General features: G+C 37.9%; 1 protein-coding gene across 1 annotated transcript in view; it reads left to right on the plus strand.

The window, feature by feature from the left end:
* The window catches only part of ABCA7 (ATP binding cassette subfamily A member 7), an 882,362-nt gene that overhangs the window by 400,225 nt on the left and 467,532 nt on the right, over positions 1–14,605 (plus strand). The window contains exon 18 of the mRNA XM_044053819.1: positions 7,043–7,214. Within this exon, the coding sequence (XP_043909754.1) occupies positions 7,043–7,214 (172 nt within the window). The remainder of the gene's footprint in view (positions 1–7,042; positions 7,215–14,605) is intronic.

Here is a 14,605-nt window from a genome sequence, read left to right on the forward strand (position 1 = left end):
GCTGTGGATGAGGGTAAGGTAGTCCACACAGCCTATCTGGACCTCGCCAAGGCTTTCGACACCATCCCCCACTCTGGAATCATACATAAACTTACTAAACTGGGCATTAATCCCTACATCACTCAATGGGTTGCCAACTGGCTTACTGACAGAACCCACACTGTAAAAGTAGCCGACTCCAAATCCAGCCCCAGACAAGTGACAAGTGGAGTACCTCAGGGTTCAGTCCTGGTACCACTCTTGTTTGGCATCTACTTCTCTGAAGTACAGATCAACACTAAGGTACTCTAGCTAACAAATTTTGCAGATGACTGCAAACTGGGAGCCATTATTGAATCCCCAAATGATGTGGATATTCTACAAAAGGGTCTTACAGAAACAGATGCTTGATGCCAGAGCCATGGACTCAAGCCCAATGCCAAGAAATGCATAGTTATCCCCTTTGGGAAAAACATGTACCCGTGAATTACCACATAGGTGGCAGTACACTAAACACCAAAAGTGTGATGAGACTTAGAGACACAGGTGGACAGTGGTCTCACCTTTGATAACCACAGCACCAGAACAGTCGGGAAATCTTTCTATGTGGCACACCTCATTACTAAGGGCTCTTCATCCAGAAAAAAGGTCATTGTCCCAATGTACTCGTCCCTCATTAGACCCATTATAGAATACAACGCCCCATTTGGTATGTACCTCTCAAGACATCTGCAACAACTGGAAAGGTCACAGAAATACCTCACTAAAAGAATCACAGACCTAAAGCAGATGCCCAATGCTGAACATCTAAAAAAAAAAAAACTCCAGCTATACTCTGTCACATATCGTCTACTCAGAGGCAATCTGTGCTTAACATACAAGGCCATTGGACATGCTACACTTAAAGAAATCCCTATCCCTCAGCGCCACATGCTCCAGGGATCTAAACCTTGTCATCACAATGAACAAAACCTGCTGGAGGGATAGGTTTCTGACCCAGAGACTCCCCAGACTCTGGAATAGACTGCCCATACATGTCAAGCAGAGTGCCTCTTTTTTCCTCTTCAAAAGGAAAATTGACGATTGGCTGGGAGATGGGAAATTCACCCCGGAGATCACGTCAGTTACCCTGCTAGACAGGGGTCCAGGGAAGTAAATATTGTGGGAAGAAATAGCCAGGGAATTGTTATGGCTAGGCTTGTATAGGGCCTAGGGCCAATAGCCTAGTACCAACCTATGAACCTGTACTGTAGTAGTAATTATTTGAACATCTACTGTTATGGTAAGTTTACTTACACAACAGTACTGTAAATATTGTGGGAAGAAATAGCCAGCCTAGTACCAACCTATGAACCTGTACTGTAGTAGTAATTATTTGGACATCTACTGTTATGGTAAGTTTACTTACACAACAGTACTATATTCATCATTAGGATCACAGCTGAAGTAGCATTGGCTATATGGGTAGATTACCATAGCTTGGGTAGACTGGGAGGAGAAAGGATGAGTGTCCAGGAACCCCTGAAGAAAGGTCCTAGCAAATCCAGTCCTAGACCTAGGGAAGGAATCTAGTTTATAATGCTTTGTAGAAGTATGCACAGAGGACAAGTCGGTGCTTCTAGAATACTTTTAGAATTCAACCATTTAAAGAAAGACACATGGAACTAAGGCCCTAGTTGAATGAGTCTTGACCCTACTTTTGGAGTTGCTTTGTTGTGATGGATATAAGAAAAGGTAAGAACATAGGGGAAAAGCATTTGGAAATAGTCTATTTGACACAGGTTGTCCTTTTTTTTTTCTTACCTTCACTAGAAATGAGCAACTGATCAGAGTTCTTGAAAGGGTTTGTTCTGTCAAGATAGTACTAGAGTTGTCTGTAGGCACCCAAAGTATATAGTATCCTTTCTGCCTGATTTTTAGGTTCTGGAAAGAAGACAGGAGAATGGATGCATGACTCAAAGAAAACTTGGATGCCACTTTATATATAAGTGAATGATTAGTTCTCAAGAAGCCATATACATATGGAAAGTGAGATAGGGTTGACCCACTATAACAGCTTGCAACTCAGATTCTCTTCTTGCAGAGGCCAGAACAATGAGTAACACTGTTTTACATGTTAACCTCAAGTCAGCCTGATTAGCTGACTCAAATGGAGCAAGTTTTAGCCTTTCTAAGTAAAACATAAGATCTCATGGAGAAGCCACTTTTTTTTTTTTTGGAAGCTTGGAATGCTACACCCTTGTGAAAAACATTTTCATATGAGATTGTACTGAAAGAGGGGGATACATGTGCAGACATGCTGAAATGGATGACAAGTGAAATTTGATGGAGGAGTAAGTCAGACCAGAGGATAGTAACTCACACAAATAATGTAGATCCAGAGAAAAACTAGCTCTGAATGGGTACTGGTTCATTTCTTCATGCCGACTAGGAAAGCTTTTCCATTTACTAATGTATGATTTTTTTTGGTAGTAGGTTTTCTGCCTCCTTTAATATCCGCTGCATTTCCTCAGGAAATAGGTACCTAAAATATATTAAGACTTTATCATCAAGGCAGTTAGTTGCAGTTGTACATTGTCAGGATCTATTAAACTCCTCTTGTCTTATGTGAGTAGGTATAGTCTATGAGGAATCTTGTTGTAATTGCCCCTGGCCATTTTCAAAGGAAGGGGAAACAACTGTTGACTGGGCCAGAAGGGAGTCACAACAGTGATTATTGGAGAGTTGTCCTGACTCTTCAGAATTATGTTGGAGAATTATGTTGGATATTAGTGGAAAGAGTGGAAACACATCCATGTATATTTGATTCCAAGGAAAAGCTTCTGTCCTCAAGGACTTCTTGCATGGGGTCTTGGAGAAGAATGTTGTTAACCAATTGCTTTGAGTAGAGGCAGAAAGATCTATTTGAGGTGTTCCCCACAGCTGGATCAATTCCATTCAATTTCCATTTATGAGGGTCTGTACTCATCCTGCTCCGCTTGTCTGCCACACAGTTTTGCAATAATGATTTGTAAGATGCCTGTAGAGTGAGATTGTACTGTGTCCTAGGCTACCATGGCTAATCTGCCCAGATGGTAAGATCTGCATTCCCCTTGTTTATGTACCACATCACCACAATGCTGTCTGTATACACTTGTAGAGGTCCTGTGGACCTTAGATTGAGAAAGATGAGAACATGTATAAGTGACTACATTTCTTTTAACTTTGTGTTTTGGTCAGTTTTTTCTATCCTGAAGAACTAGCACTTTTATCCCAGTAGACACTGCCCCCCAAACAAAGTTGGAGGCATCTGTTACAGATTATGCTGGAGCTGGAAGAGAGAATGGAAGTATTGCACTCGGATAAATTTGGTCTCTCCACCAAAAAATCTGTTTTTACAAACTTCAAAACTGGAATCTGGAACATCACATGATGATGGGACCATACAGGTTTCCGGTACCATTGGACCTTTCTTATGTGGAGTCTTGCAAGAAGAATCGCAATAATCATAGAAGCCATGAGACCCAGAATCATGAGAAATTCTCTGGATGACGCAGTAGTCTTGGTGGAACAACTCAGGAATAGAACTACATACTTTTCGCTTTGGAAGAATGTCTTTTTGAAGTGCAGTATATAGGAGACACCCCAAGAAAACAATCATGTGAGAAGGAGTTGAGCAAGAATTTTGTATGATGTCCTTCCATATCACTGTTGCAATATTCTTTACATAAGGGATCTCCTGCCAATGATAGCAGAGCATATAGTATAAGATAGTTTCCATGTTTACATTAATAGTGGAAAAAATGTGAGATACTGTCTTGTTAGGGGTCATATATGCAAGAACTTATTTAAAAAATAAAATATGGTGGGATATGTGAAGACATTTAGAGATATAAATGCGTTTTAGGGAAGGCAATTATGACTATTAACTGTATTTTCCATAATTGCATTAGTTTCCAAAAAGCCATATGACCTGCAAGTGAAAAAATTGGACCATCTTATACAAAACTTTAAGTGACTTGGGCCTAAGGATTTGGAAAGAACCCCACAAGCTAGTGGTAAGAACTGTGACCAAAAGGGTCTGTTTACATGATACAGAAAAATGTGATTCAGTGGCACATTAGCTAAAATGAGGAAAGACCTCATCTACTAATTTGCATGTCTCTGAATTGCCCTTACCTACTATGACTGCAAATCAGCACTTTCCTGTGGTAGTTAACACTGGCAGCCTAGGCATCACATTGGCTGTCCCACATACACAAGCACATCCAAAACGTACACACTTTGATATATTTCTTGCCTATTTTTGAGTCGGCAGAACTTGCTGATATTTGTTCTTTTTTGCCACTGTCCACATAAATTCATGGATCCTTAGTCAGTAATGCCAGAAAGAGTTTCATACATTTCATTGTTTGTAAAGTGCTAGACCTGTTGCTTTATTTGTTTGTTCTAATTTAATTGAGTCTAAGTAACAGACTGAAAATTCTCCTTGATGTCATTTAGTGTTGCTCATGGCTTTGCCCTGTAGCCTCCATCCCACATGGATGTCTTTTACTCTCAAGTGTCTCTGATTTTACAGACTTTCTTGCTGCTGCCCTGATGACTCAGACATTGGTATCAATGCATAATGCCAGAGATTACAGTTTCATATTTCATATATAATAAATACTCTGTTCCACTAACTCCTCAGTGTAGAGGATTAATGCTCCTGCTCTCTTTGTAAAAAGTACAGAATATGAAGTTTTTCCTCCATTTTACTTTAACTATTTTGTTTTCAAAGACTTGTATAAGATCTAGCCCTGGTATCTAGTGAGCTCTGGGCTACAAAAATTGTGCCCTACTGTCAAAGGTACAGGGTTTGAATATTTTAAGTGCCTTTTAGGCACAGTGTCAGGAGAGCATCTTTGTTGTCGACTGTTCCCCTCTTCCCAACCCCACATTTTTGGAAAAAAACTACATTCAATAAAAATACATCTTAAATGCCTTTAAGAACAATATCAAGAGTATCCCTGATGTCTAGTGTTCCCCTTCCAGTACTGCAGGATTTGCTTATTAGTCTAGGGAAATATGGAGGTGTGACAGACCCCTTTTTAAACGCACACATTCATGTGTAAACTGCACACGTGTGATGACCCCCCCACACAGAATTGTACTCGACATAGTTCTTCATACACAAGCCTACCCTACCCCTTAACTAACCCCTCTCACACTCGCATATGTAACCCCACACATGCACACAACCCCAGTATTACCTGTCCACTAACCTTGTCAACACTTACCTGTAATGTGATGGTTGAACACTAGTTTTTGGCTGTGCTCATTAACACTAGCAGCTGTTGTACCTTACATAGACATTTCTGGTGGGGAGCATAAGACTGCCCATCTGGAATACCTCATTATGTTCGTGGTTGGCCAGGGAGACATCCCGCTGTGGTGCTATGCTACTTTGTGTTGCATCACTGTGGTAAGGCTATCTCTGAATTGGAAATAGTTGCTGTGAGGTGTGCACGTGGCAACCTTTCTGAATCTGGGCCAGTGTTACCACTGATACTTGTCATCTAACATACGTGGTTTTGTAGAATAATGCTGCTTTGAAATATTGTGAAAGTATTGTATGCATTCTTTACATAAATTATGCAATATCACATAGCAGTATGCTACTACTTCTTGTCATATCTCATTGGAAAGCTCTCAAACTGATGAACAATTCTTCCATCTTGGATCTATCTTCCATGCTAACAATGTGATTGTGTGGTGTGCAAATGATATGGTATTGTAGACTCACGTACACTAAACAGTGAACCTAGACAGTACTTGACATAAAGTTGGTTCCTTGTCCCCTCTGGTTGAAAAGAACAGCTGACTGTGTTACAGTGACCCAGTTTCAAAAGGCAAAACAAACATCAGTTAACCATTTGGGATGGGGGGATTGAGTGGCTTACAGCCTGCCTTTACATTCTGGAATAGGGCATTTCCACTCCAATTTCCACTTGTGTGTGGATATATACTGATATTGTAATCTTTTGGAGACATCCTGAAAGCATCATTGGCTTGTGCATGTTTGTTAAAGCAACAGAGATTTTTTTGTTAGAGAGAAAAGACAGGGTAATGCTGGTTAAGTATAAGAAAATAATTCCATAATCGTTTAGCTACAGATGATGGCACAATTCACCCTACAACATCAACTGTATAGGAGAGATGGCCTTTAGAACTTATTTATGCAGTTTGTACCCCTTGATCTCAAGCATTAGAGACCCAAGTATGGTTGTTATCATTTCCTACTTCCAAGAGTAAGGAATTGGTTGGAAGATCCCCTGACTGAGGTCATACTTTGGATTCTATGGTCCCTGATTCAAATGTACTTCCTCTGCATAGTCTTATATCTGGCAGAATACATAACGTGCATTTCAGTCATGTGCACCCATTGACAAGTTATTGGGGAGAAAGTGATGGAACTCTCACAGGCTACAGTATACCTAAATCACTATCAGGAATCCGCTGTAGTACATCTAATCGTAAGTAATTTCTATGTTAAATTGTTAATCGCTATGTAATCCAATGTAACTACTGTCTGTTTATTTTATTGTGGAGCTTTTCTCCCCGGGCCTCCACTGAAAATGGACCCACGTCCAGTCGGACACTCCCGGTCAACAAATTTAAATAAATAAATAAATCAAGACCTTCTTTACACAAGGTTGGAGACCGACATCAACCACTCAGTCCCTCCTTCCCCCATGGCCCTTTGCAATGTTTGTTGTTTTTTCAGTTCGGGGGTCACCAACACTCAGATGATTGCCCTATATTTGCAGCATTGGTTTAGTTAGGTGTCTTTATGTGCCCAGCAAAATTTTATCTGTGAAAAAACAAAGCAGAAGTATACTTTGCATCAAGCATATTTTTATTTTGCTCCCTTACTGCAGCCCTAGGAACATGTAATAAACAATGTTTTACTTTATCCTAAATATTTTAATTTTCAGTTTAGTGCATGCCAAAAAAAAAAATATATATATATATATATATATATATATATATATATATATATAGCCAGCACACTTATTTGAGCTTCCTTGTTTTGTCTTTTTAGCTTATATGGAGGCTGAACCTATTCACCTGAAGAGAGGAGTATCTGTCTGCAACTTGGTAAAGGTGTACAGCAGTGGAAAGAAGGTTGCGGTCAATGGGCTTAGTCTTAACTTTTATGAAGGCCAGATTACTTCATTCTTGGGGCACAATGGAGCCGGGAAGACTACCACTATGTAAGTAAAGGCTAAAATATTTAAGACAACATTATGCCTGCAGATAGAAGCAGAAATGGAAGTAACTGTGATGAATAATGCTCAGTTTTAAATGACAGTTTTCTTTGTTAAACTTCTGCTTGCTTGATATAGTTTCAGCTGGACTTCAGTGTCACCTAGTTGAGAAAGTGGGAGAGTTGAAAGATTGGAGTGTAAACTACATTCATCAGTTATTATGTAAGATGAGCAGCCCACCTTACACATTACCTTTTGCTTAGTGGGCATATGGTGGCAGGAGAGTAAGGAGGTTTATTATAGTGGAGGTGTGCTGGTAGTATTTCTGCAAAAAATGACAGCACTGCTCTCAAAGGAAAGGCCCCATCACTTTCCATGAACTCTTCCTCAGTCAGGTGTAGCCTTCTTTAAGTGGTGGAGAGGGTGGAATAGTACCAAGTGACAGACTTGGTGATTCTGAGTTTAGTACAAAATTAAACATTGACTTGTGCCTTAGAACAAATAGGAAATGTGGAGTTCCTTAGAACCACAGTGACAGTTAAGACGTTCATAATGATATTCATCTTTGTGGAGGTGGCGGCAACTTGTATTACTTGGCTGTGCAGTTTATGTTTGGCAGTTCTTTTGCTCCTTTTGTGTAAAGTCCCGTCTCAAAGATGGTTTGACACGATCATTTTGGGTGATTCTGGGGCACTTGATTATAAACTTTCTTAATATTGTGATCCCATCTTCATGACAGTGAAGCAACCACATCTTGATTTTAATCGGAAAATAATACATTCTACATTTTTTCTTCCAGTTATATTAAAAATATTAGCAAGAATGGCAGTGTACATGGACTTGATGCACAGCATGTTTGTTTTTGAGTACATTTATTCTTTCTTTCTTTGTTCAGATTTGTATTAGCTACCTTAAACAGATGAGATGATGCTTTTGTTTAAAGTTATTGTCCGGGAGTCAGTAACACCTACACTAAAGTGTACACTGTTCTTAGTGAACAGACGACAAAGACATAACTCGCATCTTCCTCTTCTAATTTTAGTTTTCCTACCAATAGTCTTGCAGCTTTAAATATTGACAGCGATTCATACAGGTTACCACAAAGTGGAGACTACATGTACACTTAGTGTAATCTTTCTGAGTGATTGGAAAGCACAAAAACATAAGAATTTTATTGAATACATATAGCTTACACTTAGTGTTGGCTGTATTGAATCTGGTCCATTGTTTTGCAACTGTCATACTTTATTTTCAGATGGACAATCTGACTTAGACTTTACATTTTCTAAACAGGTCTATATATCTATAATGTTTTCAAAATTTCTTTTAAATGTTTCATGGCAAGTCATTTGGAACTATGTATTTACAATTTAAAAAAAAAATTCCATCTGGATTGGTTTGTTAGCATGTAAATTAACAGACCATATCACTTTTGGGAAATATTTTAGATGTGATCATATGACAACACAAAGATACAATTCTTTTATTTCACGAGTTTGCCATCAAGAACATATCTGTGAACTGATAGGCTGGCTGGTGGTCCCTAAAATATAAGACTGTATCTTGTAAACTTTCAGATTTTATAGCAAAATTCTGAAGAAATTTTGTCTTCGCATTCATTTATATTCTAAATTGTTGGTGATTTTAGGCGTTTAAGATAACTACACACTTTTAATTATTCATATTTCATATATGTCTCTATTTTGGGGTGCTTTCATATTACCAATCTAACTTTTTTTTTGCATTTTAATTTCATGTGTGTCTATATTTAGGGGGTTATGACTTATCAGAAGCGTTTGTTGTATCGCCACACTAGGTGTTTTGGGTTCATTTTTCATTTGTGACATCAAGGGATGCTGCACTTCTAAAGTTCCATTTGCCTGAAATGGTAAATTTTAAAGATTCTGTGATGTGTATCAATGTGAGTAGTACATTTTTCCCCTCTTCTGGTACAGTTTTTCCTCCACTGTGTGTAAATGTCTTTCTCCCAGTTTGGCTTCACGGGACATTTGGAGAGATTAATCTGGTGATCAGAAAGTCAAATACTTATGGTATCAGAAAAAACAACTTTTAAAAAAAAAAATCTATTTGTTGTTTTGTTCTGTTGCAGTGCCAGCTCAGGCAGTTATGTTCTAGAGAATGTGCTGCAGTGTTTTAGATGGTTGTATGTGTATGTTTGGGCTACGCCTGAAGTTCTTATTTAATGTTGTAATGAATGGGAAATATGATCCATGTTTTCATTATGTTTTTCTGGGTTTTTTTATACTAACTAAATTGTTTTTGAGCATTTTAGATGGGCTGTGGTGTTTGCTTTGAATGTTAATGTCTACATTTTTCATGTGCAGTTTTGTGAACTTAGTAATTTTTGTGATAAAATGTAATTGTGCTAGCTTAAAGGAGTTTTAGTATCTGATGACAAACCAAGCTTGTAAAACTGTTAAGGATGAATGAAAAGTATAAATAAATGTTGGTGACATATCAATAGTGTACATTAATACCAGATGCATGGTTTTATTTCAACCTTTATCTGGGTTTATAAAGTTAGGACGAATATATCTAGATATATAAATTGTGTCTTTTATTTTGGTTATTTTTTTTAATATAAACTTTTTAACACTGTTATTGAATTTTCACTTAAGACATAGGCAATCTATATAAAATGAAACATACCATGTTAAAAATGTTCAGTTACAAATAGTATTACTATATTCTTGTATACAATTATTATCCAACATTACATAAATTGATCAATTTCTGCCATCCCTTAAACCTCACTCCTCCTTCAAAACATTATTTTGCATGTATTTTTCCCACATTTTCCATTTTTGTCTATATAATTTGCTCCTACCCTACAGCACTTTTTAATGATTAGTGATAATCCTCTTAGCATGTATAATTCATGTGACTTACACGGAATCAGAGTTCATCTAATCAAGAGAAGAGTGAATTGCTAAAAATAGTTTATACTGTGGAGTTGAAAGTAGACTACTTCTAAAGACTCCAGTGGCAACAGTTACATTTTACTGCATATCTAGAAATGGGGATAGTCCCTAGAGTGCTTAGAGTACCGAAGATGCCCACATCTGGAAGTAAATATCCTGAGCTATTAAAGAAATGGCAGGAGCTGAACCTGAAATTGAGTGAGGGTTACATGTGGTTAATGAATGACTTTTTTCCTCAAAATTGAGAAGGAACTCTCAGCTGAAACTGAGTATCTAGAAGGTCGACTGGTTAATTCTGCAGTCTTTCCTTGCATTTCAAATGGATATAATGTCATGTTAAAAAAGTTAAAATTATTTGAGGAGACTTATAATGACCAAAAAGTGCAAAATGAATCCTGATGCAAATGATTTTAAAACCGATAATGTATTTCATTGGCCTAAGGATGAGCAACGTATGACTTTAGTACGAACAGCTACAGCTAGTACATCTTTACAACCGACCACTTCTGAAACTAATGCTAATATCAGGAATGTGAGAAGTAACACACAAATTGCAAATAGATGCAACGAAACAGGTGATTTGGACAATTTTGTCGTAACCCCAAATAGTACTGCTGACAACAGCTGCAACGCTGTAATTACTGACAGTTACCATGGTACCAGTAGTGCTGAGAGAAATGCGGAAATTCAGAGTATCTCGCAATGTGTTGAAGAGAACATATTACAAATAGAGGACAACATTTGCTGACCAGATGATAGTGATTTTTTTTTAGGGTCACCACATTTCCAACTCCAATTACCCATTCAGATACGACAGCAGTTGCATGGATGAAGCCAAATGAGGCGAATAAATCGAGGAAGAGAAAATACAGAACTAACAACACAGATGGGATTATTAGCCTTCATGCAGGTAGGGCCATCTACAAGAAACAAATATGTAAAGAAATAAAGTAGGCTTTACAGTGGTTAATCTGTCAAAATATTGTTTTAGTGATGCTGAACTCTCATTATTAAAGGAGTCGGTTTATTCCATTGAATGAGGGGAATCTTAATGACTCCCTCACAGATTTAAGGTTATTTGTTCAGAATTTAGATTTGAAATTGTTGTACAAGAATGATTCCCGAAATGTTAGTCAGTTGAAAATAAATAATACATTTATCCCTGTCAGTACATCAACTGTGAAGGAATTAATTGTATGCATGAGCAAGAAATTTGTAATACATATTTTGATGTGAAAGTAAGAAATATAATTTAAATCGCGAAGAAAGAAAAGCCCTACATAATTTGTGCTAAAAATGAGATTATAATTAAACAATCGGACAGGTGCTGGAAAATTGTTATAATGGATAACGAGTATATTAAATGGATGTACGATATTCTTTTGGATACTAGTACTTTTAAGAAAGTGGGAAAAACTTATGTAAACACTGTAATATATAAAGTTAAATCTTGTGTATGACTCATTAATGGACAATTCTATTACTCCAGATTTATATAGTTATAAGTATATAGCTAATCCAGTTATTCCGATTTATGTATGGCTTGACAAGAGTCACAGAAATGAGACTACACCTATGAGAACCATAGCGTCAGGTAGCCGATGGAAAACTACAGCTGTATGAAAGTATTTAGAAACCCAACTACATAGTCTTTTATGTTACAGTAGAAGTCACATTAAGGATACAAATGATTTTCTTAGTGCCCTATATCACTGATCTCAGAACAGTTTATATAATGACATTATTCTAGTAACTATGGGTATCAAATCATTATTTATGGTCATTCCCAATGATTTTGGTATACAATCTGAGAGGGAATTTCTGTGTTCGCACAGTAATTTTTCAGCCATGAAAATTGAAATTCTATGCTCTGTGTCCAATGTTGTGTTGGGCAATACTTTATTTAACAATGAGTATTTTCATCGCTGCTAGATGTAGCTATTGGCACCCCCATCTCAAATACATATGCTAAATTAGCTCTCTCTAAGTGGGAAGAAGATAATGTATTTAGTGACAATAGAGTGGGCTCCTATATGAATGAATATTAGGTTTTCTACAAAAGCTGTATGGATTGCCTATTTTTAATATGGACTGGCAGCACTGAAGCTCTTTTGCTCTTTGTTACTGATCTACAGAAGTCAACTGATTGCCTTGTCTTTGATTTGAATCATTCAACTGAAAAAAATAATTTTTAGCTATTACTATAATATTCAGCAATGGAAAATTTGATACTATGATTAACAAAAATGGAGTTCAAACTAGCAGATATGTACATGTCGATCTGATGGTATGCATCCAAGACAGATTTATAAAAAGCATCGTTAGACGTCAATTTTTAAGAGCCAGTAGACTTAATATACAGGGAGAGAATTTTATAAAAGAAATGGAGGACACTGCTAAAGACTTGTATACTAGAGGTTATGATGCTGAATTGATAAAAGAAAATATGTAGTCTGTGACTTCTGAACAGGATGGGCTAGGTCAGCCATATTTGTGTGGGGTGAATAATGAGTATAGAAATTTCAGACAACCTAGGAATTATTCTTTAGGCTGTATTACTAATACAATAAACACACAACTTTGATTAAGGAAATAATACAGAAGAATTGGGTAATATTAAAATATTATCCAGAGTTTAAGAATGTAGTTGGTGAAGAACCACGTCTTATTTTCAAGAAGGAAAATAATCTCAAACAACATCAACAGCGGATATAAAAAGTGTATACACCCCTTGCCAGGTTTTTGTGATATAAAAAGAGACCACAGTAAATCATTTCAAAACTTTCCCCACTTTTAATGTGAATTGAAAAACAAACAAATCTGTTAGGGGAAAAATGTAAAAAATATGTTTCCTACCTTTCCTGTAACTATTGTTCCAGATACAGATTTGCTGTATCCAGGACTGTATGTAAGCTTCTGAGCCCCCCAAACCTTTCTGTGTTGGAGGGAAGCCTTCTAGCTTATCAGTGGGAGTGGTAAGCACTAGGTAACCTGTCTACCACATAAGGAGTGGTTCTAGCCCAGAAATTGTAGTTATTGGCCGTTTGGGCAATCTCTTCCATCTCTCTCAACTTTCTGATTTGAAAGCCTGCATTTGCACTTGTTTCTGTCCTGTAACTCGTCTAGTGCAGATACAGATTCTTAGTTTTAGTGCTTAAATTTCCTTATTCATGCTCAGCACTTGTTCAGAACTTGTAAGCACTAAATAAGCTACTAATTACTATAGCACTCAATCTTCCTCATTACCTAGAGGAAAACAGTTTTTGTACTTACTTTTCTCACTTGCTTAGAGAAAAACAGCTCTTGTACTCACTTTCCTCACTTATCTAGAGGAAAATAGTTTTTTATTCAGGCATGTCCAAGGGTCAGCTCCCAGTGTTCTCTCCTGTCTATCTGATGAATCTGGGCATCTTGAGGCAATGTAGAAATTGCCTCATGTACACAGACAAACCTCTCATCCTACCACCCAACACAGCAACCTGTGAGAGATGCACTTATCTAGCCTAACTGGAGGTAAAGCTCTCTCCAACCAAGACTGGAGGTAAAGCTCTCTCCAACCAAGACTGAACTTGACAGTCATGAGGAGAAGGTAAACATTTGCACCACACCACACTCATCACATAGTCTCACTAAATCAACACTACCAAAATCTACGCATAGTAACACAAAAACATTTGCGGAGGCTCTCAGTAATAATCTGTCTAAGCAACAGAGACCTCCAAAGCTGAAATGCAAGCAACCTCCATCCCCCAACACAACCCAAATGACACATAGCCCACAGACTTAGTGTGCCACTCGACCACAGCCAATAAGGCAAAATAACATACCCAACACACTAGTCATAGGTGACTCTATAGTCAGGCACACTGATGTCCCACTCGCCAGGCTAAACAAGGAGAAGGTTACTGTCTGCTGCCTGTCAGGTGCTAGGATCCGACACATAACCCACGCACTCAGGTCACTCCACAACAAGTACAAATATGACACTGTCATTGTCCATGTTGGTGTGAATGACCTGAGACGCACCTCCCTGGACTACATGAAAAGAGACATGAAAGAGCTCTCTGATCTTGTAGCCCAGGCAGGTATGACCCTAGCCCTGAGTAGCATTCTGCCATCACCCAGAATGATACCACAGTACAAGGACAAAATGATTGACTTCAACAATTGGCTAAGCTTCTGCTGTCATTCTAAAGGGGATCCAGTATCTGTCTGCTTGGGATGACATGGTCGACAGACCACGATGCTTTGCCACAGATGGCCTGCACCTGTCGTCTCTGAGATTCTGGATATTGGCTAAGGCTCTAGTTGCCCCTATAGTGCCTTTTTTTAGTCAAGGTTCAAATACAAATTCACCACCATAACAGGAACAGGCAAGCAAAAACTGAGGGTAATGCTACTCAATGCTAGAAGTCTAAATCTTAAAATGGAGAACATCGATATCTGTGCAGGGAC

The sequence above is a fragment of the Protopterus annectens genome, chromosome 13.part0, assembly GCF_019279795.1.
Source record: "Protopterus annectens isolate FY-2018-M chromosome 13.part0, PAN1.0, whole genome shotgun sequence".
Classification (NCBI taxonomy): Eukaryota; Metazoa; Chordata; order Ceratodontiformes; family Protopteridae; genus Protopterus; species Protopterus annectens.